Raw genomic sequence first — 25,535 nt, forward strand, 5'->3', positions numbered from 1 at the left:
ATGTTCTAGCCCAGCTCAAGAGAGCATCTTCCTTAAGTGAAAGGAAAGCAATGTGAGTCCAAGTGAGCAATGTGAAACCTTTTATTAGAAGAGTTGCATCAAAGTTACAAAGTGTTGCAACAAAAGTTGAAGCACTTGAGATGTTCTGAATGTCTCCAGCCTTTCCTACCTGTAATGAAGACAGAGTAGATGTGAGAAGTTATTCTTCACTGTGAAGTAGGAGAAGGTGCTATCTCCAGTGTGCAGATGGAATTCTGTGCAGGTGAGAAGAGCACGGAGTCTGGTTTCTGGTTCCTTGAACACTTCAAACATGAATGCTGTCAATGCCTAACACTGAAGACTCTGAAGAAGACAGGGGCTGGATCTAAACCATGGGATTGCTTCCTGTAGTGGTTTGATCTAAAATACTCATTACTGTTTACCTTCTGTGAGATAAGAATTAGGAGAAACGCAAAGCAGGCACCAAACTTGAAAGAATATAAGGAAATTTATTAACAGACCTAAAAGAGGGAAAAAGAAAAAAATAAAATCATACCACACCTTCAGAACTCTTCTCCTCCCCCCACCTTCCTCCCTTCTCCCACTGACAATGTAAAAAAGACAACCCTTGGGATGTTCAATCTGTTTACCACTTCCATAACAACCTTGTTCAGTCCATTTAGGAGGAGGAGTCTCTCTTGCTCATGCTATGGAGAAACTATCACAATGAGACAGCCGCCCGGGTTGGTTCTCTGCTCGCATCATGTGAGAGTCCCCCTCCCACAACTTGCAGCTTTTCCCACAACTGCTTTCGAGGGTCCACTCTTGAATTACTGGGGTACAATTTTAAGGTTGAGCCGTTCAGAAACAAAAGTTCTCTTCACCCATCTCTGGGAGCATTTCATCTCTAAGAACAGAGGCCCTCCTCCTTCCCTGGGAGCAAAGGGTCCTCCTCATCTTCATCTTTAGGACTGTCTCTGGGAGCATCTCTAGGGACTGAGGTCTTCCCCTTTCCATGTGGAGTAAGAGTCCTCCTCGCTTCCATCTCTCCCTGTTCAAACTTCTCATGAAATTACAGCTGCTTCAGCATCTGCCTATCTCAGTTTAGGTGCTTTTGCTCACAAGTACAAGTTGAACGCTCCACCCCCCATGCCTTCATGAGATTACAACAGGTACTCTGATACATCATAGCTTTACAACAGAATTTCAGCTTTAAGCATCTCCTCTTTCTCCTCCCTCAGGTTTTCAGCTCTTCACAGCACTAAAAGGGTTAATCTCACCCAGGCCTTGCAGCTGGAATTTCCCTTATCGCTGTTGCTCACATGATCTTTGCTGGACAGCGGTGCAGCTTTCGGCTGAATCTTGGCTGCACTGGAGAGGGGGAGCTGGGCCGCTCTGGCTGCCCACAGCAGGGCTGTGGGGGGGTTCCGTGGGTGGGACAGGGCCCATTGGCTCCAGGATGGCCGTGGCCCGGCCGGGCCTGGCCCGAGCAGGGCCTGGGCTGAGCCCACCGACCCCCACACGGGGACCTGCAGCCACCTGTGCCAGCGCTGGAAACGAGACAGAGCCTCTGCCCGGGGTTTGTCTGTTCTTAAGTGTGGACCACAGAGGCGGTCACAATTTTAAGTGGCTCAAAGAATTGTCCATATTCAAACTGGCCAGCTGATAGGTTCTGTCAGGTCACAGAGGAGGCTGTTAGAACCCCTTTGCAAGAACATCACTTCTGAGACTATGCTTTGCTAACCCATGACACTTCCCAAAGACTCACTTGAACTGCTTCCAGCTTGGGACGTGACACAGGTGTGTGTTGTTCTTTGTGGTGAGGCACAGTCTAGCTAAGGACATTTCCAATTAACCTTTGTCTTTAGAGCCCATCCACCAGGTCTGTTATCTCAGTTCTGTGATGTTTGCATCTGTTAGTTGTGAAGAGGTGAAGTAATTTCTTTCTGCCCATCCTCCATGGCTAGAGACTCCACTCATTGTCTGTAAAGAGTTGCTTCAGCTCTGAGAACAACCTGGGCAAGTTGGTAATGATGATCCTGCTGAGCACATGGCTGTGCTTGGAATACACTATGAGCTTCCTTCAGTAGCAATTAACATTTGGATATTAAATACTCAAAGCTACACAATGCTCCAGCCACTCCAGCTGGGTAGCAAGCAGCTGCAGGCTTTTTCTGCATTCAGGTCAAAAAGATGGAGAAAATAGCATTAGAAACATTTCTTATTCCTAATAAATAAGAGTTGACAAGGCACCATTAACAGGTAGAGTTCTCAGCCAACATGTAGCTGACATAAAAGATAGGTACCCAAAAGCTGCTGTGCTCCAGAAAGCTGCAGTAACTCATATTGTAGCATTGCCTCTCCTTTGAACCTGATGTTGGCAGGAATCTGGAGTATCAGTGCCAGCCCAACCCACCAGTCCTGCCTGCCTCTTCTCTTGACTGCAGTCTCTGTGTCCAGAGCACAGAACTGTAATTAAGCCAACTAGTTATTCTGAAATAGGCTTGTTGGAAATAAAATGGTAACCTGTTGCTGGCTTAGGAGTATTTTGCAGAAAGGAAAATTCAGCATAAAAAAGCACTCCTATGTCAAGTTTTCTGGGTGGCTTATGTTTCTCTCCCTGTCTCTCCAGGCTTACTGGAAAAAGATGAATCAGCTTTTGCAAGCCCTGAATCAGAAGCTTGCAACCCTCAGCCATGGGCAAGAAGGGATTGTCAAGATCAGTACTGCTGTCTCTGATAAGCTGGTTGCCTTTAAAACTAAACCTCCATCAATTCAGAGAGAAATCCTGAGCGTCTGCAGTGACCCTTACACCCTGGCTCAGCAGCTGACACATGTGGAGCTGGTAAGTGGGAATGGTTCCCAACTTCTGCAGCCAGAGATGTTATTTTAAGCTATCAGCTGCTAAGTATTCCAGACATAACCAAAAAATGTCTGCACTGCTGCAGCACATCCCATGCTGTATCAGCACTGCAGCAGGAGGCAGGGTATGACAGTTTAAGAGATGCTTGGGAAGCAAACTATATATTAGAGTGTCCCTGTGCATCTTGGAGCAGTTCACTGTAGTTCAGCTTGCTTGTTTGTGGAATGAGAACCCTATCCCAGCAAAGTCAAGTCCCAGGAATGCCACTTCTAATAAGGTGCTCAGAGCCCCACAAGCTCTGCAGGTGCTATTGAAATGGCTGATCATTAACCCTTTTATCAATCTGGAAGGAATTTTAGCAGTTCAAATCCATTTCTCCAGATACACAAAGCATGTGAGTTGTCTTATGTGGCTTTCATTCTTCCCTTTGGGATTTTGTGCATGGACACATAAGGATGTGCAGATAGCACCCCCACAAAACCCTGCTGCTCCCCCTGTGCTGGGCTGCAGTCTGCTCCCAAACAGGCTCTTGTGTGAAAAATTGCAGTGCTGAAACCTTGGATGTGCTGTTGTGCTGCACACCCTTCTCCCAGGGTCAGGTCCTCCCCGTGGACCTCCTGGATGTGCACAGGAGAATGTAAAACATTGCTGCCATCTGCAGATCTCTTGTTGCTCTGGTGCCCTGCTGCCTGTCCTCCTGTGGACACTGCTCATCCTTGAGGGGAAGCATGGGAAAACAAAGCATGAAATGCACTGTGGATTGGAACGAGTATTAGGAAATCAACCTTTGGAATTCTGAAGATAATTGGTATTCTATTTGTCAAGAAGTGGAATGGTTAGTTTTCAGAACATGCAGCTTTGGCTCTCTTTGTTTTATATAACCTAAGCCAGAGATTAGAAGTCCTTTTGCATGGAGTTTTTTCTTGCTTTTGTTTTTTTCCTCTTCCACAGTACATCTGTCTTCCAAGGGAAAATTCCCTGTAACTGAGGCATCGCTGCCTTTTTAAAACAAATGCAGCTAGAGATTTTAATTTCACTGTGCTGTAATCAATGTTCTCTACCTTCTCTTCCATTGCTATGTCCAATACATCGAGTGCTTTGCACTGAAACTGTCTGATGCTTATTTGTTAGTAAGAATTATTTGCTACTTGTTTAAAACAGTTATTGATCAGTAAGAGTTACAGATACAGTTATCAGTGTTAAGGTGATAGGCTCAGAGAAAAAGCATAGGAGTGGACATAAAATTTTTCCTTGAGCAGAATTACCATTTATTTTATTGTTGCTTGGGTGTCCTAAGTTTGGGCTGTAGGAATTCCAAAATACCTCCTCTGAAATACATTTGTGGCCTACAACCTACTGAAAACATTTATTTTTCTAATAAACATATTCAAGGGGAGTGAAAAGCCTAGCAGGAAGGTCATTGTGTGGTTGGAGCTGCCACGTTTTTTCAGAAGCTGTCTTTTACTAAGAGAGATTTGGATACTTCATTTATTCTTGTTTTGCTTAGTGCCTGGGACACTCTCCAGTGTAAGCAAAGCCTTTAAAGTGTCACATGCATTCTCAGTGCCTTCCTTACCCAGTGACCCAGAGCCACCACCCCGGGGCAGCACCTGAGGGTCAGCGGGCAGGGAGCCAGGGCAGAGCCCTGTGTGGGCAGCTGAGCAGTGGATTGCTGTGGATGCCAGATAACAGCATTACTGCCATTTAGCAGCTGGGAAACAAGGCTTTTGAGAATGCTGGACCACAGCAGGTCTAAGGCAGCACCAGGCACAGAACTGATGCCTGCTGGCTCCAAGGTGAAGCCCTGTGCATCCAGCGCAGTGGAGGGGACTCTTACTGTGGCTTGTCAGTAATAAGACGTATTTATTCTAATTTTCATCTTTCTGCTGACATAGTTCTAATTGTTATTATGAATTTTAATGTCTGGTTAGTTGGCTGTCTACCAGTTTGGTGACACCACTCAGAGCTGACAGAAAATGACAATGTCTTACCAAGAGGAACAGAAGATACTCTGGGGTGCTTTCTTATTTTTCCCTCTCTCTTCCCACTCCCTACCCTCAACAGGAAAGACTAAGTCACATTGGACCCGAGGAATTTGTTCAGGCGTTTGTACATAAAGACCCTCTGGATGGCACCAAGGTATGGTTTCTCCACATACAAAGTGTCACCTGTGACCACAGTTTGTCCAGATGTGATGAGGCCCCCAAGAGCAGGGCCTGAGTCATGAGCTGACCAGGGCCAGGCCAACTGGTGACTTGTATTGTCATGGCAAGGATGGGAACCTGTTGGCAGAGCTTGCACTAGCAGGTCACTGCCATTCCTTCCTGGGGACAAGCTGGCCACCATCCTGATGTTGTGCTTTCAGGCTTGTTCCTCCCAAGCTGCTTTGACTGGGACAGATGGTTGTGGCTGTGCACAGCCAGGGAATGTCTGTTGCTCTGCTGAAGGAGTAAAGGCTCTGGATGTGATGTAATGCCCTCAGTGTGTGCCCAGACACCACAGCAGTGAGTCAGTGCGTCCTGAATCAACTCTTCTCTCCCTACACAATAGCTTTTAACCCAAAGCACCACAGGGAACAGAGTGCCTGATCAAGGCTTCATCCAAAGGCTGTGAAAGCCACTTGGAGTCTTTCCACTGATTCCATTGAGGTTTAAAGCAGCATTTCAGTGAGTGCCTCAATAAGGAAAGAGCTAGGAGAGCTAGGAAATTCAGAGATTTCACATACTGTCTGAAAAGAAAGAGGGTGGAAAATTCTTCCCCTGAACTGTGTATGGGTTCCCACTGAGATCATACATCAATGGCTGAATTTCCTCATTGGATGCCAAAGGTATCAGGAAGACCTGTGTTTGTAGTGCTACACAAAGAGCCCCAAAATAGCTTGCAGTGGTGAAAAGATGGATGGATGGATGGATGGATGGATGGATGGATGAAATGTGCAACATTGGGCCCTTTCCTTCTCTTTTTGGACTTAGGGAAATTCTGCAGTTTGTTTCAGGATGAGGGAAACAGTCAGGGATGGAGTTTCAGGTATTCTGGGCATTGATAGCATTCTTTAGAAAGGAACCCCAAGGCAGCAAATGTGTGTCAGAAACACAAGATGCCAAACCAGCCATGGTGAGATTTCAGCCACCTGGGCTTCAAGTCAGCAAGGCTGATCAAAGTGGGGTAGTTTGGAACTTTTCTTCATGCTCTGCATGGTTGATTTAGAAAAGCTTCTGTGCCAAGACACAGCCCAGGGGGAGAGCATTGTACACAGAATCACAGAATAGTTTAGGTTGGAAGAGACCTCTAAGATCATCGACTCCAACCCTTAACCCAGCACTGCCAAGGCCACCACTAAACCATGTCCCCAAGTGCCACATCCATACATTTTTTGAACGCTTCTAGGGATGGTGATTCCACCACTACCCTGGGCAGCCTGTTCCAATGCCTGACTGTCAGTGAAGAAATTTTTCCTAATATCCAATCTAAACCTCTTCTGGCACAATTTGAGGCCAATTCCCCTTGTCCTGCTGCTTGTTACATGGGAGAAGAGACCAAGCCCCCTTGCCCTACAACCTCCTTTCATGGAGCTGTAGAGAGCAAGAAGGTTCCCCCTCAGCCTCTTTGTCTCCAAGCTGAGCTCCCTCAGCTGCTCCTCATCAGATTGGTGCTTCAGACCCTTCCCCAGCTCCTTTGCCCTTCTCTGGACACATCTTTGGACAAAGCAGCACAAACCTTATGTGGAGTCACATATTCCCTGACCCATGAAGAACACCCCTATCAAGCACCGGGAAGTTGGCTCAGGTCTGAATTCCTCCAGCTGGAGATCATATTAAACATCTTTCTTGCGTGAGGGCTTCAAAAGGCTTCACTTATGAATGTTTATCAAGCATTCTGAGCTGCAGATGGAAGATGCTTGGGAGGTGCTAAATATTGCTGCCATTTATAAAGCTTAACCTTTAAAAAGCAGTCTGTCTCAACTTCACTGTTGCACATTTTTCACAAGTTTTGCGTTATTAGCTGTGGCTCTTATGCCCTGGCACAGGACAGCAGTTCTGAGATGGAAATACTATTTTCAGAACAAAAGCTGGGGTTTGTGTACTTTCTGTTGTAATAGGGAACAAGAAACAGAGCACATGTAAAGCAGCTGCTATGGTTAGACTGGGGCTGATTTGGGTTTCCTTTGGGTTTTTTGATATTTACATGCTGCTTGCTAACATTTACTTTTGAGATGCTTTAAAAATACACTTTTATTGTGTTTGTAGTCTATTCATAAAGTGGCTCAGACTTTCAGTCCTGTTAAGCTTTGATCCTCCATAGCATGGTACTGTGATTTCTGTTTCTAAACACGTCTGTATACAGAATCACAGGTGAATGTTTTCTTACTTTGAATTACCTTGGGAATCATATTAAGCCCCATTTCTGAAGGGGTTCTTAGTCACTGGTTTACCTTACATAATATGGGTGATCTCATTGACATTAATGGATCTTTGCTTATGCATTATGATTTTCTTCTTAGTGGCATGTGTTTACAGTACCTCTGGGAAATGATCATCCTAATAAAACAAAAATCAGTATTCTCTGGTACCCTCTAGTGGAAGTTACTGAATGTTCAGACAAATCTCTTGAACTCCAGAGAGCTGAGTGTCCTAGATAGACTGTCAAAGACTTTAAAGCTGGAAAAGGGACTTGAAGTCTTACCATCCCAAGCAACATACTCAGGCTGTGTGAACTGCCCTATCACTCCTCTGAAGTCAAATTTTCTGTTGATGACAAAGGAATTGGAAGAGTTCAGCCAAGTATCTGCTCGCACAGCCTGTATCAGTTATGGGAATTTATGTTAAGTTTTGTATAAATAAGTGAAAAATATGCTTCTTGTAATGGCTCTTATCAGTGAAGTGTCTCTGGCATGTTAAGTGACCTGTTCAAGCATAGCCATCCAGGCAGAGCTGATTGTTAAGAACCTGTTTTTCTGAAAATTCACTAAGGAAAATAGTGGGCTTTTTTCATGAAGAATCAATCAGAACTGTGTTTTCTCTTGTTTATCTCATGTACACTTCACTAAATTCTGGTCCCTCCCCTCCAGAAAAGGACTGTGGGTGATTGTATTTACTGAAGTGGAGGAAGTCCTGGAATCAAAGTCACAAACTGAGCCTGCTGTGGAAGACTGTGCCTGTCTTATTTTGTCTGCATGTCCTTGTTGATGTCAGAATCCTGCAATGCCCCAGCTGTTCATATCCCAATGAACAAGGCTCAGTGCAGACTGTCAGTGAACACTTGCTGCAGGCAAAATAGGGCTGTTTTCTGGACACCAGTGTGAATTGTGCATTGTGACACACCCAGCTAGACCCCCATCTGCCACTTGCAGGCTTTTTAAAAGGGGCCCTTAGATGCACAGTCTTCCATGAGCATGAGAGAGATGTCGCCAGTAATTACCTTTGTGCAATATTTATCTTAGTGATCAGGTAGCTGACTGGAACACAATTATACCTTTCTGTGCTTTTTTCTCCCCTAGACGTGTTTCAGTGAACAGAAGAAGACAAGTAACCTTGAAGCCTATGTGAAATGGTTCAATAGACTCTGCTATCTCGTAGCAACAGAAATTTGCATGGTAAGTTACAAGCATGTGCCATGTTTTACCACATGCCTGAAGTACCTCTCTGAGATTTTATATTAATAAGCAGTCCTGGGGATTTATTTCTTATGACCCAGCTAAGCATCTGATGGTAAGTTTTAGCAGTATTGCACTTGCAGAAGCGACCTGATAAATGACAAACATATTGCAAAACAAAGGCGGTGGCACACGGGGGAATGCACTGTTCTCTTGATGTAGTAGGGGCACAGTGTGGAACCCTGCAGGGAAAAAGAGAGGGAAAAATGCCTTGAGTTATCCTGTGAGAATTCTGCCAGCAAAGATTCTAGTGGAGCCATATTTGTTATCTGTCATTCTAAAGATCTGCTCTGTGTGTGAATTCCCACTGCATGGCTCTCTGTCCTGCTGCCCATTAGTGTAGCTGTGGCTGTTGTTTCTTAACTTGGTAGTGGTTTTAATTTGTTTAACTTGGTCCATCAAAATGAAATTAATGTTTTCCCCCTTGAAAAGGGTGGGGAAGGGAGGAATAATAATAGTTTAAAGAGCTTGGATAGCCTGTGATACGTAAGAATTACCATTTAAAGATCATCTTTGGAAAAGATGGGGTGATTCCAGTCCAATTAAAATGTGTATTTAAAATGCTATCATTTGGCCTGGCCATATTGCTAAAGGGACGGAAGAGGGGAAAGGGAGTAATGCAATGAAACAAGCTCTTTCTGGGACAAAGATGCTGCTGTTATAGGGGTGTGAAATCCTGCCCTTAGGAAAGTCTGTGCTGATGTGCCCACAGACTCGAGGGAGGCCAGCAGGGAGCTGAGGCTCTGCTTCAGGGCTGCTTGGGCTGCCTGTTCCAGCACTGAGACAATCACTGAGGCTGGGAATTGCCATGAATTTCTTCTGTGTCACTGCAGTGAAAGCTTTGATTTCAGAGGCTGCCAGTCACCAGCATCCACTGGATTGCTGGAACAGAATTAGGGCCAGTGACTAAAAGCAGATGGCCCAAGCTGTGCATGAAGCCATGCTATGCATGCAACAAATGCTTAGGATGACCTCCAATTCTGCATATGCTCATTACAGATACTCATTTATTTTAATTCACAGCCTGCAAAAAAGAAACAGCGAGCACAAGTCATCGAATTCTTCATTGACGTTGCCCGAGAGTGCTTTAACATAGGGAATTTTAATTCATTGATGGCAATCATTTGTAAGTACAGCTTCTAGCTGGGTCTTCCATCAGCTGTCACAGATGAAAAAGGAATCCTAGCTCTTATCAATGGCTCTCTTTTTTTCTCTCTCACTCATAGCTGGAATGAATATGAGTCCAGTTTCCAGGCTAAAGAAGACTTGGTCAAAAGTGAAAACAGCCAAATTTTTCATTCTTGAGGTAAAAAAAAATAAATTCCTGATGCACTTTAATTATATTCAGGATCTTTTTGTTTGGGAATTTTACACTGTTATCCAGGTGTGAGATGTCTGGAGACACATTTCACAGGCAGAGGGCCTGATTCTAAGCTGAAATATCCCAGGTGTAGTGAGGAGGATGTAAAGCTGCTGATATGCAGAGGGAATTCAGAGTACTCAAATAAATAAGAGGAATTAAAAAAAAAATCAAAATATGAGCCTGTATGCACGCCATAGTGCATCCACTGATGCATGTTTTGTTTAGCCATGGACACAATGCTGAATGTAAAGCTCCCAGTCTATACCTTGGATGTTGAATGAAGACCCAAGGTTGTATTTTGTATTGAGGATTCCAGGATTTGGCACACATAAAATGTGCAGTGCTTATTCTTCACATAAAAGCTCAGTAAGCTGTTAGTAGAAAAACCAAAGGTATAGGCAGCCATGGACTGTAGAGCTCTCATTGTGCATGGAGTGCACAATGGTGCATGGACTTCTGCAGGTATGTGGATTTTGATGGAGGCTCAGCTCTGCTCAAGGTTTGCTACAACTGAGCATAAAATTGTCTTTAGAGGACCCAGGCCACTTTCTAACCTAGGTGTGTTGTTTTGTGCATGTAGCACCAGATGGACCCCACTGGCAACTTCTACAACTACCGGACAGCGCTGCGGGGGGCTGCTCACAGGTCCCTCACCGCACACAGCAACAGGGAGAAGGTAGGTGTGACCACATCCCATCCAACTCCACATGGGTGGGGTGCATTTCTGCTAGGAGGCAGTGGCTCAAACACTTGATGCAGATGCTCTCCTCCCTTCCATGGTCACCAGTGCAAGGCCTGCGTGCTTCAAGATGCAACTGGAAATGTAAAATGTAAAAAAAAAAAAAAAAGTGATTGAAGGAATCTGGATAGGATCCAATGTCAGACATTGGGAGGGTTAGAGAGGGCAGGACACACAGCATGGAGGACTTAGTTGCAAGTGTCTCTACATCCCTGGAAAATTCACATTGTTTAGATTGATAAACCTGATGGAACAGGTATTCCAGACTGAAACGACTTTTATTTTGGCGATGGAGCATGAGCCTGGCAGACGCAGGTGGAGCTGTGCTTTGTTACAACTGTGCCCCGAGGCTCTGGCACAGAAGCCCCTATTGTGTGATGTGGGAGGTGAGATGGAGAGCAAAGGGCACAGCAGTGAAGAAGAGGTGGATCTCCATTTACATTACGGAAAGATGATTTACCACAAGTCCTGCAAGGGAATCTAGTCTGAATCCACTGCAGCAAACTTGGGATGATATTCTGTCCTTGTGAATTTTCATTTCATTTGGTTGTTGCTGCCATCTCAGTGAGCAAGAATTGAAGTGTTTTATCAGTGTTCAGGGCAGATGTGGAGCTTCCTGACATGTCACTGATGCTGCAAAAATCAGACTGACAAGATGTTAGAGTGTAGGATCCTCCTGTTTTGTGCCCCAATATGCTTCTTGTTAATTTTCTTATTCCTTCATTCAATTCTTTATTTTTTTGTTCTATGAAAGAGGGTTTGTGTTTTACACTGCAATTGCCCATAGTCATAAATGGGTAATCTTTGAGCGTGGCAAAGCTGAAGTAGATACTGCATGAACAAGCACAATATGGAATTTAGTATTCATTCACTAGAGGAGCCAGGCCAGATGCTAATCTCACACCCCTGTAAATTTGATGTAAATCTGCTGAAGCTAATGGAATCTCACAGCATTTACAGTGAAATGAGATCAGCATCTGGTGGCAGGCTGACTCAGCTGCAATGGGAGTACACTGAGTTGTTCTGAAAAGCACTTCTCTATGCAAAGGAGAGATGATTTGGATGTTTGTGACTGGAAAAGCAATTCTTTCAACTCTCACACACTGCAGCGAGGACCTGTCAGTCTGAGATGCTTTTGCAGTTTAGTTCTTCTGCAGCCATCATAGATATTCAAACCAGTTGCTTTATTGTTTGACTTAATTTCCTGTGAAGTTAGCAATCTCTCTCATATCTCTACCCCCAGCTGGTTAATACTGATGGCAGAGAGGTTATTAGATTGAAAGGAGTCTATTTTACATCAGAAAAAGCCCATATTCTGTTTTCCTTGTGTAGACAACATTAGTTCAGGAAAATGTGCCAGGATATGATTTGGTAGCTACTCATACTGGGTATTTTACAGTGTCAGATACAGCAGATCGTGTAATGCTTTCTGTAGGATTAAGGAATTTTGTTTCTTTTTATAAGCAAGATTATAATTTATTTGTTTTAATGGACTCGAACACATCTGAAAGAACATGATCACTTCTTTTTGATAGAAAATGTTACATTGTTTCTTGGCAAACCCATAGCAAAGCTCACTCTGAAGAAAATTTTTATCTTCAAACTGAATTGTGCTTGCAGAGGGGTGTACTGGTTAGTAAGTAAGTCTGGTTTTGTCTGTGTAGTCAAATGACCTGTGACAGCTCCAAAATGAAGTTATTCCACTGGGAAACTCTGCACTGTACTTATGGCATGTCTCTGGCTTTGAAATGTTGGGAGTATGTACAGCACAGCACTGCGTGTTGTTGCTGTCTGATACTGTGGAGCAAGAACACGTTGGATCTCATTAACTTTCTTCTTTCTGCAGGAGGCAATTGTCCTTCGGCATGTGGGTGGGTTGGATGGCATGGAGGGGGGATAAAAATGGAGAGAAATATCAGTTTCTGGCACTAACCCAGGTTTTATGCTAGCCAAGTGCCTGGATTGAAGCCAGTATTAGAGTATAATTGTAACCACTTTTGTTGCTTTTCCTACAGAAATTTGGAAAGCAAAACATACACAGTAATATATTTTTATCGGGGAAATAAATGGTGACCGAAATACAGCAATTCCATGGAAATGTGTAGAGAATTGGTATCTTTGGGTATGTCTCTGGTGCCTTTTGGATGATATGAGAACAAGCTCTGCCATGTTCTGAGCTGACTGGGGGCTCTGTAGCTGTATTAGCCTGGCATCCAGCCCACATTTGTGTACCTTGCCTCTCAGCAAGCCTTTTCCTTCATGTTTAGTACCACTAATGGTGCTGACCTTGCTCCCAGGCAGTGGAGCAGGGCAGAACAAGCTCACATCTGCCTGAAAAAAAATATGTAGACAGAACCTGGCAGTGATTTCTAGCTGGGGATCAGTGTGTGGCTCCAGCTCTCTGTATCTTTCCACCTTTTAAGACCGCACTGGTTAGGGAGTCATCATCATTTTTGGTAGAAAACAAATCACATGGAGTTGTATTCTTTGCTGCAGGTCGATTGATCTAGTTTGGGTAATAGGAAAATAAATCCTGAAACACACTTAGCTCAGTTTGACTAGAAATTGCTCCACCTGACCCTAATAGGAGGGCTCAGCATTTTGGGAGGATAGGCTGTGGTTTGTTTTCATTCCTGAGTTTTGTCAGTGGAATGTGTCAGGATAAGTATCCAGTGGCTCTTGGAGTGTCAGTCCAGGCTTTTTTATGGCTGTTGCAGTGACATTACAGAGTTTATCCCTGGCTGTCCCATAAGAAAGCCAGCAGAGATGCAGATCTTTAACAGTTTACTAGATGTGGTATTTTAGCTGGAACAGAATTTGGTTTCCATTTTCACAACACGCACCGGCAGTAGCTTGTGGATTCCTTGCCTCAGTGTTTTCACTTCTATGGCTCGTTCACACTCATTATAGCATCACAACGTTGTAGCATCCATGTAGACTGGATAATAACAGTTGCCAATCCTGTTCTGGGTCCATTTCATATCCTGTTACAGCTGATGTACAGCATGAGATGGAATAACATTAAATACTTAACTAAAGGATTGCTCTCTTGGCTGTTCTTGCTTGCCATGAAGGTGCTTTAGCTTTGATGCTGCTTAACAAGCTCCACTTCAGTTAATATACAAACAGCCCAGTGGAAACTTTGGACACTCTGCCATGCAGTGTTTTGCTTTATGTTCATGGTGGCCAAGTTTGTACTTGGTGGTTTAAAAGACAGATGTTGCTGCCACAGGAAAATTCTCAAAGGGGCAGCTGCTGACCTTCAGCTCAAACCCCCCAAGTGGCCTTTTGCTGTCACAGTGGCACTGCTGGAGAGGTGGGCACACTGAGGTTTGGCTGCCGAATCCCAGAGCCCTGGGAGTCAGCTTTCAGGGACTGGTCCTTTGTGTTATCTTTCTTTTCCCTTTGAGTTGTAAGACAAAGGACCCTGAGGGAGTCTGCTTCACTCTGGATCTCTGCTGAGGTTCTGAGGATGCACTTCAGGAGTGCTGCTACTGCTTTCTGCTGTAGAACATCTGGCAGCAAATTTATTTATCCCTGCTTGTAATTCCATTAATTTCAAGAGTTCTACCCAGAAATAGAATTCTTTTATAGCAAATTGACCCAACTCTAATGGGTTCGAGGGAAGGCTTGGATCACTGTTATATGCCACTCTGCCCTGGATGATGTCCAGGGCTAATTTTGAGAATTGCAATGGTTTCTCTGGCTACTGTTGGCAGTTTCCTGTCAACCAGCTTAATATTTTCAATCCTGTTGTCTGCAGGTTAATTTGGAGAAGCAGGTTGTACTAATCAGACACCAGGAAGGAAATTACATGCTTCAAGAGCTAGCCATGCATGGAGCTGTTGAAAATGAAACAGCTCCTGATTAACTGTTTGTAGACAAGTCCTTGGTCATCAAATTTGATTCTGTCTTTCCTTGTCTAGGGACAATACCGGTTCTTTGGTTCCCACCTGTGTTTAAATTGCTCGATTTGTGTATTCAACATCTCTGCTTATAAGGAAAGGGAAGAGTTCTGCAATGTTATTTTGCTCTTTGCTGTCTGATGTTGTCATCAGACAGTGATGCTGTTGATAATAAACTGGGCTTTTAGCATTTTCTTAGTCATGGTATTCTGCCCAGTGAACATTTGGTTCAATTCACTTTCATCTCAGCATACATTCTGCTGGTGGCTGAAGGTCTCTCTAGACACTACTGCCCTTTGGCCTGCCTGTCGTTGTACTGCTTTTTAAGTGCACAGCACACTGGAAAGTTAATACTTCTTTATTCTCATCTCTCCCAGTTGAGTTGTTCTTTGATGCAGAGAAAATACTGAACTGAAAAGATAATGGTTATGTCATTTCTGTCCACAGATTGTGATCCCCTTCTTCAGCCTGTTGATCAAAGACATTTATTTTTTGAATGAGGGATGTGCTAATCGCCTTCCAAATGGACACGTCAACTTTGAAGTAAGATCTAAAAAACGTTTTTACCTATCCCATTCTGATAGCTGAGGGGCTGCCTGAGACTATTGGCCTGCAATTTTCCGTGCAGACCATCAAACACTGAAAATGAGATAATCTTACTGTATCTGAGTGGAATGATTTTATGTTTACAGAAATTTCTGGAATTGGCTAAGCAAGTAGGAGAATTTATAACATGGAAGCAAGTGGAGTGTCCATTTGAGCAAGACCCTAACATCATCCACTACTTGCACACTGCTCCCATTTTTACGGAAGATGGTAAGACTGTACAATCACTAATCACTGCAAATGTCTCTCTTCATCACTGCTAATTAACACCCTGATCATGCTTTGGTGATCTCTCTCACTGACTAGTCCCAGTTCTTTCCTAGCTTTCCTGCCAAACAGCTTGTTTATCCCCAGTCTATCAATGTGTTTTTGCAAATACAACCTTCTAGCAGATGAAGCTGCTGCCTGATGGCGTTTCTCTTGTCTGTAGCGTCTCTATAAGGCACTGTCTAGGAAGCTGCCATTGTGGCCCTCTTTTTGTAATCACAAAAAGGGGCCACACAAGCATGTCATGGGCTGCTGTGAATGTCAGCTGTCCCTTAGCCACTCATTCTGTGATTGATGGAACCAGAGCTAATCTCTTTCACAAAACAACACTGTCATCTCTTCAGTAAACACAGCCCAGGGTGATGGAGTCCAGCTGACCTTTTCCTCTACAACAAAGACACGTGTTATCTACAGAAAAGAATTTTTAAGAAAACCTTTTCTATTAATTCCAGCTGTAGCTATGAAAGCCCTGTTCTGAAATTATTTCTCTGATTGTCTTTTTTTTTACTTATCTGTCCTCGTCAGTTTGGTATCCAGCATGTCAGACTGTGTCATTTCATATTGGTTCGTGTCAGCTGCCTCTCTATACATTGTCACACACAGAATTGTCTATAGCAACCTTCCCGTAAGATATTCTGGTGCTGGATTTATTTTTCCTTCATTCTGTAGGCAGTTTTCTGTACTAATCCAAGGTAATCAGACCAGACAGCTTGAATTTTACAGACTACTTCAGAAAGCAAAATACTGCTTCTAAAATCCTGCCTAAATCCTAAGAATGACTGCCAAAATAGAATAATTAATGTGATTAATATGTATCAAAAGGAGATAGGATGAAAGAATTTCATCTTGTTTTAGGCTCTAAAGGGACAGAAAATGAAAGGGTAAAAGTACAGTTTTCAGGCTACTGGACTGAAAAAGAGTGACCTCAACCCACTAATTGTTTGCAGATTTTCTTCCTCATGTCCTCCCCTATATTCATACTGCTTTTGTGAAATGCCCTTTGCAGAAGCCACAGGAAGCCTCCCCCATTACCCAGGGGCAGTGCAGAGTAGAAAGAACTGCCCTGAATGAAAGGTGGGAGGATATCTGAGGGAGATGCAGCAGTGGCATGTGAAATGCAGCTGTACTGTGTTTGTCTCGATGTGGAGACATGGTGGCCAACACTTGAATATTAAAAGACAATGCATTTGTAGCACAGACTTGAATGCTGAGGTGGTCCCTGCATTAGAGAATAAAAGCATCATGAAACAGTCAAATGAGGAAATGTGTGTGAACACAAATTACAGCCTGTGATTCCGAGAAGACAGTGAGATATTAATGCACTGCCAGCTTTTGCAGAGAAGACTCTACAATCTAGACTCATTTTGGTGTCATAAAATGCATCCTACAGTGTAAAGATTTCCAGGGGGTGAAGACATTTATTTTCTTCCACTGCATTCCTTCTCTGGTTTCTGTAACTTACTCTTACCTTGAGGGTATTGTGTATCCTTTTAAGCTACCATGTTCCCATAGACTTTAAAAAGATTGAGGAACATAAAGTTGTGTTAAATGATGAGAATATCCTTAGTTTCTAAAAGCTTATGTGTTTAGGTGTCAGGTCTCACTGTCTCATTTTTAATGTTCATATAACTCTTGAGTAGCAGTGCTGTGATGGAGGAAATGGGCCCAGATCTCTAGATGCAAAACCAGAGACCATTCAACTGCTTAATACTGTTATGAGAAGGTCATGCTAATATATTTTAATTCTGGGCTCCTTTACTGTTCCATCAAAATTAACATAACAGCTTTCCACGGTAGATACGTGAGCTAAACATCAGTGTCCCACTATTACCAGCTACCTGATGGACCATGAAGTTTTAAAATTTGTGTGGTACAAAAGAATATACAGGAATGCAGAGAGATGGGGCTTAACAATGCTATTGGAAATAACACATATTTACTGTTTCCAGGTTTGTATCTGGCTTCCTATGAAAGTGAAAGTCCGGAAAACCAGACAGAAAAAGACAGGTGGAAATCCTTAAGGTAACATCTCATTTTATCAGCTCATTTCTAAAGTATGTCCAAACTGCACTGATACCAAAGCTTGTGAAGTGCAGGTATTTAAACTGTGACCTCTGAGGGAGGTCTCTTCCATTTAAAACTAATTTGCAGAACCGAGGCTGCACTGATAAAAGCTCATTTTAATCTCAAATTATCCTCCATGTAAAGAATACCCTCAGCTTGCTGTACCCATGCAAAAGCCTGATGCAGATGAAGAATGCCCCAGGCTAACTGGATCTTCCAACAGTTTACAGCTCTTCTAAGAGATGTATAATGGTTTGATATAAGTGGGAATATGAAGAGAGTGATTGAAACAACCGAAACCTTTAAATTTGCTTCTTTTTTTTCATTGTCCTTATGTTTTACATTTACAGATCCACTATTTTAGGGAAGACTTGAAGATTAAGAGATTATTGCAGTAGGTCAAGGAAAAGAAATCCGCAAACATTTTGCACTACTGATTCCAAAGATGCCTGTTTGGGATTTAGACAATTTCTTTTGTTTGAGTTTTTTTGTTGGGTTTTTTTGACTGCCTAACATGATGGATGAACTGGATTCATCCACTGAAATCAACAGAACTGTGTGCACAATGATGCTTTTCTAACTATGAGACAGAGAGAGGAAGGACAAACAGACTATTTGTGGCTGTGCCCAAACTGCATCAGGATCACTGTAATTTTGCCTCTGAAGGAAAACACAAGAAAACCAGGAGCAGGGAGAATCGTGGTACTGCAACAGAGGATGGAAAAGTATAAAAAAGGAAAGCAAAAATACACAAGAGTATTTCAGAAGCAGGTGCTTCAGACAGCGGTTCTTTAAACCCTCCGAGGATTGTAAAATTAAATCAAAGACACACACAACAGCAATCTGGTTAATTGCTGAATGAAGAAAAAAGAACTTAATCTTGCATTAGCAGTCCCCCAGCCTTGTTGAACAAAGCACTGACTGCTGCAGGTATGAGCTTGCAGGGACGAGGACTGACACTGCTCACATACAAGTCTGTCGCGTTAGGCCACGTCAGCATGGGACAGTCGTCCTGACCCCATGGGTTTTTACAGAGAACAACCTGGAGTGTGACTCTTGCTTAGTTAATCTTCCCACCGCTGTTGTTGCTTTCCTTACTGTGAATCTGGGCTGGTCTGAGGAGGGCAGAGGGCAGCTAGTGCTGCTCAAAGACACCCCCACCACTTCTGAGGTTGAATGAAGAAGCAAATGACTCTGGACTCAACTTACCTCTATTTAATGTATGTAGTGTATTCCCTAAATTTATTGATGCTGAGTTGCATCTTTTAAGGGGTTTTATCACACTCAAAGAAAAAAGGTACTTCATTACCATTTCTGTCAGGTTCCAATTAACACAGTACTGTTTACTTTGCAACATGATACGTAGGAGGATGGGGGGTAATTGCTCTGAATTTGGGAAGTATGTGGTATGCTTTAAAAAGACAAAGGGTTTCAGACGAGAATGAATGCACTAAAGAATTTGTCATTCATGAGCAGATAACCATTTTTGTCTTTTTTACTTTTAGGCTGTAAAGGTCACTGTTTCCTTACAGGTAATAGGAAATAGGGACTGTGTCTTGTGTTTAAAGTTGTACAATAATCAAGGTGCTACTGTAATAGATACATTAAATGATAATGAACTATATTAGATTCAAAACTAAGACCTAACAGTAGACTTACTGTTTGTGTGTGGAAGGAATGTTCCTAACTGCCCCAGAAAATATCTCAAAAAACTTAAATGAAATCTAAATGCCACATCATACTGAACTTTGCATTTTTGTTACTGACTTGGTGCTACCTTTTCAGATGTTCCAGTCCTTCTCTCCCTACAAAAGGATGTAACCCTTTCTGTGAAATCAGTAATAATTTTATTTCAGCACAGAGTGATTCCAAGTGGCTGTAGTGTTTTGAAAAATTCGGGTTATCACAAAACCTGGCTGTGTTGGCCTATTCAGCCAGAAAACTGCAACTGTTCCTGTCCTCTGCCAGGCCTTGAAGTTGTCTGTGCCTGAGTGAGCTGTTGACCTGGAGGCATTGGTGGGCTGGTGTTTGAGGGCAGCAGCCTGAGAATGCTCTGTGTGGTGCACTCCAGGTTTGATGTGTCTGCAGAGCAGTTTTGTGTTAGGTTATGGCCTGTGGGAGCCCAGTCTGGCTTACTGAATCCACTGCTCCTGTGCTTGCTGAGCTGAGGATGGATTTTTCTGGATTTGCAAACAGGGGCTTGAGGCAGAACTTCAGGTCTCCTTTTCCTGTAGATCTATCAGCACATGAATTCAAACAGGGGGCACATAAAACTCTAATGTGTTTATTCGAGCTTTGTATGGAAGAACTAAGTGTAAAGATGGCACAGTATCATTGCAGCCATGGAATGATGACTATTCTGCTGATACTGTGAATATGCTGTTTGTTAATTTTTGTACATGAGCTGAGAGCTACACAGAGAAGCTATACACATATAGCTGTTCCTTCAGGCAGAACCATTTCCAAAATGAAGCCATTAAAAGCCTGTTAAATTTCAGATTAATCCAGAGCAATAACCATAAACATATCTACAACAATGGTAATGTTTAAGTGTGTTTGCTAAATGGTCATTCTTTCTTACTACCCGCATCTTTTTAACAGGCACAGTGTGACTTCACATTGGAAATATGGGGGTTTTGTTTAACTGAAACCCAGTGCAGGTGGAGGGACCCTTTCTTAAAGCCTGCTTTTAAAATGGAAATCCTCACTCCTTTTCAAGTTAGCCACTAGAGGCTGGTACAGATGAGATTATACAACCGTGACAATTAAAATGTGATATCTCATTATAATTCCGTGTATTTTGGGGCACCTTCCATGAATTTGGGCAATTTTGTAAGTGTAAGTTAAATTAGATCTCCTAAAGTTTATCTTGTTGCAAACGAAACCATTTTCGTAGTCCAAAACTTTCAAAGCTCAGTGCTTATAGTAGAAGCATAAAGGTCAGATTTAGGTGGGTATTAAGGGCTTAGTGGGACTGTCAGAAGCACTAAATTATTCTTAATCCTTTATGTAGTCACACATTTAAAAGGTCTTTTTTCAGAGGTGTTAAACATCCTCATCTCTTGCGGAGTAGTGAGGCAATTATTGCTTTATAGAGGTGCATGGCACATTAATCTGTAGTATTTGATCTCCAGAGACACTCAGTGCTCTTTGCAAAATGACTTGGAGATGAGAGTGTGAACTACTTAAAATGAGAAGACAGTGCTTCTAAAAAACGGACTTCAGCAGTCATAGCTTGTTTTCACATAATTTTGTAGCTATTTAAACAGAAACAATGTAAGCCTTAAGTTGCAGCTGTCGGTTGCATTTCTAATTGACCGGTGCCCTAACCAGGGTGAACAGCTCCTGGCAGGAGCATGGTTAGAGCCTTGCTTCACCAACAAGCACCAGTACAACTGAAAACAAAGAATGACAACTCGGGCAATCAATTTCTTCTAAAAATGTATTAATATTACATGAAAATGAGAACATAAACATGTCCAGTAATTAATTTTTCTTGCTATAAAGGCATAAGGAACTCCTGCCATGCTGAAAAGAAAGGAGGATCACTTCCCACCAAGCACTAAACCACTGTAAGGCTTGCAGTCATTAGACCAACATCTAGACAAGTTACTAGGAGTAATGTTGTGGCTTTCTAATTCTGCTTCTTTGAGTGGATTCACTCCCCGACAGCTGCTTGAGCTAAGACTACACAGAGAGCAGAGCAAAACCAGACCTGTATGTCTGCAGTGTTGGTATCAAACCCCTAAGCTGGTAAGATGTGAATATGACACAGTCTTGCAGAAGCATTAACTTAACTTCTGGTATACAGCAGTATTTTAAAAGACCCAAATACACGAAATCACTTCTGCACCTCCTCCAGTGTAATCAAAATGGTAGCAAAAGTCCCCATTTTTTCATTTCTTGAGTGTGCCATTCTGCAATGCAGGGCTAGGTATAAAGCTCAGTGGAAAGCAAGGAGGGAATTGTGTGCCTTCAGCTTGTGTGAGGTCAGTACATGAACTTGCTCAATGCCTTTAAAAAGACACTTAATCATACAATGTTGCCCTCAATTTCACATCAGCATCAATCACATTACTGAATTAAAGGTGCATGGATGTTGGTCAGTTGGGCGTGACTAGATTTTCGGGGCAGAAACTCAAAACGAGTCAAGCACTCAAGAACCCTGTGCACCAGAGTACACTGATTAGACTATCATTATTCCCTCTCTTAGGCAATGAACACAATCCTGTTGTACATCTCTGGAAGCTCCCCATGTGGATAGGGCAAACTGTGATTGCAGCTTCTGCTGAGGTGTCACTTTAAAAAAGTGTGGACAGCTGCTAAAGCACTTCAAATAAGAAACAATTTAAATGTAGAGATATTTTTCTCAGCTTGAGAATATTTTATGATGTGGTCATTGGTGGTAAGATAATCACTCACTTAAAATTAAGCCTGTCCCTTCCTGCTATCTTGGTTATTTCATCATGTTGTATTGCAATAGTTTATGCACCTTTTCTTAAAGCACATGAGCGCTGGTTTGCACATGACTGTAAATCCAGTTTAGAACAGAGCTCAGATCACTGAAAATGTAATTGGAATTATCAACAAAAAGACATGTTAGTAGAAAATATAGTTATGCATATCAATGTAAAAATGTTACACAGTTAACAGTCTCTGGCCTAGCAATGACTGTGTTCCATGGAATGAGACTGATTCCAAGCATAGCAATGTGCCAGAGGAAAAACTCCAATTAATTTTGATGGGCTTTGGAGCAGTACTGCAATTATTAACTGTAGTACAGTTTTTAGTTATTCATAGTTATTAAACTGTATTGACAACTGATGTAGTCTTTGTGCCAGGTGCAACTCTCAGATGGGAGGTGCACTTAATAGGGTGAAAATCCAGCCTTAACAAAAGTTTTCTTTGACATTGTTGAAGTTTCAGCAGCAAATTCAAGGACTAAATCTGATTAATTAATGTCTGAGAGCAAAATTTGACTTCCTGGCTTTAAGAACCTTTTTCTCTTTTTATACTGGTAGAAATTAGCCATACTGTCTCAAATTACTCTCTCATTGGAAATTAAACCCCTTTTGATTGTGAACTGATTATTTCCATTGTTGTAGTTGCAGAATGGGGTTAGGGAGTGACAAGGAAACAGGGAAAAGCCCCTTTGTTACTGCTCAGAGATTCAACTGTGGGCCAAAGCTGTCTTTTCTTTTGTCCTTTCTAACATTACCTGTCGAGTGAAATTACCTGCGTAGGTGGTGCAGGGCATTACTGAAGTGTGGCTGGGGAACAGCACACATACCTGGGCTCAGGATGGCAGCACAGGCACCATCAGGGACACTGAGGGGTGATGAGATGATCCTGGACAAAGCTGATGTGCACATTCATGTCTGAGGCTGCACTCAGCTCTCTGATGCTGGGACACATCCCTTTTGAAAGAGAGAAAGTTCTTGGAAGTTCACCTGAGGCAAAGCCTACTACACTTCCTTATCCACCCAACAGAATGATTACAAGAAAATTCTTTGAACTAAAAGAGGTTTCTCTAGTGGACTTAAAGCAGTAAAGAATTTGTTTCTTAGTTGACAGAGATTTTAAGATCTAAGCAACATGGAAAAATAAATATTTTAAAATTATGAGAAATACATTGATGGTTGTTAACTTTCATATTTCACAGCATGGCAGCAGAGTGGAACAATATCTTCTATTAATACCAGTGGCAGCTGGGCAGGCGAAGGCAGGAGAGAATTTCTGGTGCAGAAGATGTTACCAATAATTGTGTTTTAATATTGGCTAGAGTGCATCCCTTCCCCTAAAACCACTGCTCCCTGCTCTGTGGAGCAGCTGAACCAGTTACATTTTTAGATGGTACAGATCTGGAGTTTAATCTGGTTTGTATTAATTTCTTTTACAATTCTTTCTGCATATTTTCAGATAGGCAAAAAATACTGAGTACATTAAAGCTAATGCTCATACAAGGCATCACATCCTGCATTGTTACATTATGCAAGTGTAGATAGGGAGCAAATAGCTTGTATGGGTGGTATTTCATACACTCAGCACAGGTGCAAGACACTGAAACTCAGGCTACAGCCTCAGCTGCAGAAAAAAGTTAAGTATGAGTAACTCCTGCCTAGATCCCCTGCCCTGCTCCATGGCCAGCACAGACTATAGTGCTGTAAATTCTGAGTGGCTTAGCCTGTTCGCTCTTCCCTTGATGCCTTTCCCTCCACAGAAGTGGTGTTTTGCTCCATAAACAGCTCTTGCAAAATGCCAAAGGAACATTTTTTTCTAGCTCTCTGCCATACAAAGGCTCTGTAATCATACTCCAGATCGGTCATAACAGAATAGGAATTCTCCGTTTTCATCCCCATGGCCTTAAAACTGCCAACCCAGATTAATATTGCAGTGCAGCAATGTTCCCAAGCCTCCTAGAATGCAGAAGACTTGACAGTTCAGAGCTCAGGAGTCCTACAAGTTATGTGTTTGTAAAGGAACCTTCCTTCTAAAAGGTGCAAAGCCCATTTAATGGAATTCTGAACAAAAAATTCCATATTCCAGCTACCTTTCAGAGAAGCATGGCTTCCTCAGTGAACTGTTACTGGTCAGTACTATATCACTGCTTTCATTATTTAATTATGCTTCTAAAATTCCAGTGTTTTTGAAATGAACATATGATGGTTTTTTGATGATTGGTCCATGGGCAAACAGAATAGAGAAAATGGGGACTGTAGTTTAGACTGTTGACATCATCTGTATTTCTTTAGCAGCCCAAGTTGGGTTATCACTTACTGTCTGTCCTTGCCTTGAACCAGAAGGAATTGTTCCGATACAATTGTCCAAATTATTAAAACTTAGTGAAAGACGCACACACAGAGCTATTAAATTCAAGTGTTTCACGGTCTGATCCTTACAAATGTACAAGTACTTCCCTTAGGGGTCTGTCTTCTTACATTACAATGGTAATGTCTGTACCATTACTAGTACAACACAGATGGAAAATAAATTATTCTCTGGGTTTCAGAACTCTTAGCAAGCGTTCATCAGCTTATGAAGGTGAAAAACCAGATTTTAAGATTTTTTTTTCACTTTTAGCAACAGTGACTATCAACTGTCTTAAGCCTAAATTCCAAGAATATAGGATTCTAAAACTATTAGAATGATACTGTTTAGTCACAGACCTAAAAGCACAGAGTAGAAATGGATAAGCAGAACTGTCTTTATTTTCACCCTGAGAAATTCAAAGGTTGACAGGACCAGGGTTACCTGGGAAGCACGTCCTTTCAAACAATTACCCCAAAAAGATATCCAAATTTTAGTTTTACGTTTCTTCTGGTGTTACTCCTTTTTACAGCTGTGCTTAGATAAATGGGAGCTAAATTATCACTTTAGATTTTAAAAAGAACCAAGCTAAGAGATAAATATGGCTTAAAAGAACGGTATATATTAATCATGTGAGTGATAGCAATGAGGAACTGTGCTTTTCCTGTATCTTTTTCATTAAATTAAACAATTCATGTTGTGATTAGCATTTTCGGGTCAAATTGAAATCCCTCTACCATAGAATCATAAAATTGTAGAATCATTTAGTTTGGAAAGGACCTTTAAGATCGTCAAGTCCAACTTTTAACTCATCCATAATACTCAAACCATGTAGCTTTGTTAGAAGTTCCCAGAACAAATACCAACACTTTATTAATTGCACAGGCAGGAAACAGTAAAGTTACTTGAAAGTGGTTGTTATGATTTTGTGACTGTACATAGATCTTGCAAAATGTTATTGGTAATATGCATCCTATACCCTACATAAACACTGCGAGAATAGCATGGTCATTGTTACGCTGTATAGCTGTTGTGGAAAATGTCTTAACCTGCATTCATGATGATAGTGCCCATCCTACTCCCATGCCTTTTTATACAGTTGTGGTAAGATTGTTATGAAATCCTTTTGTCAGTCATGTTCCAGCTAACTTACCTATGTATAGAATTTATATATTAAACCCCCCTAATTTATACTGTGTTTTAACAGTTTGCCTGAACTGTCTATGGTTTCTAAATTTTGTAATGTGTGTGTCAAATAAGAATAATAATTAAAAAAAAAAAGACTCGGC

General features: G+C 42.1%; 1 protein-coding gene across 5 annotated transcripts in view; it reads left to right on the forward strand.

The window, feature by feature from the left end:
• The window catches only part of RASGEF1C (RasGEF domain family member 1C), a 73,898-nt gene extending 48,363 nt beyond the window's left edge, over positions 1-25,535 (forward strand). For all 5 annotated transcript variants that reach the window (XM_048319793.1, XM_048319795.1, XM_048319796.1 and 2 more), the window contains 10 exons: positions 2,612-2,824; positions 4,907-4,981; positions 8,340-8,435; positions 9,519-9,621; positions 9,722-9,801; positions 10,439-10,534; positions 14,950-15,045; positions 15,195-15,318; positions 17,325-17,397; positions 17,790-25,535. In XM_048319793.1, the coding sequence (XP_048175750.1) occupies positions 2,612-2,824; positions 4,907-4,981; positions 8,340-8,435; positions 9,519-9,621; positions 9,722-9,801; positions 10,439-10,534; positions 14,950-15,045; positions 15,195-15,318; positions 17,325-17,397; positions 17,790-17,814 (981 nt within the window). In that variant the 3' untranslated portion in view covers positions 17,815-25,535. The remainder of the gene's footprint in view (positions 1-2,611; positions 2,825-4,906; positions 4,982-8,339; positions 8,436-9,518; positions 9,622-9,721; positions 9,802-10,438; positions 10,535-14,949; positions 15,046-15,194; positions 15,319-17,324; positions 17,398-17,789) is intronic.

Source organism: Corvus hawaiiensis, chromosome 15 (genome assembly GCF_020740725.1).
Source record: "Corvus hawaiiensis isolate bCorHaw1 chromosome 15, bCorHaw1.pri.cur, whole genome shotgun sequence".
In the NCBI taxonomy this organism is placed as follows: Eukaryota; Metazoa; Chordata; class Aves; order Passeriformes; family Corvidae; genus Corvus; species Corvus hawaiiensis.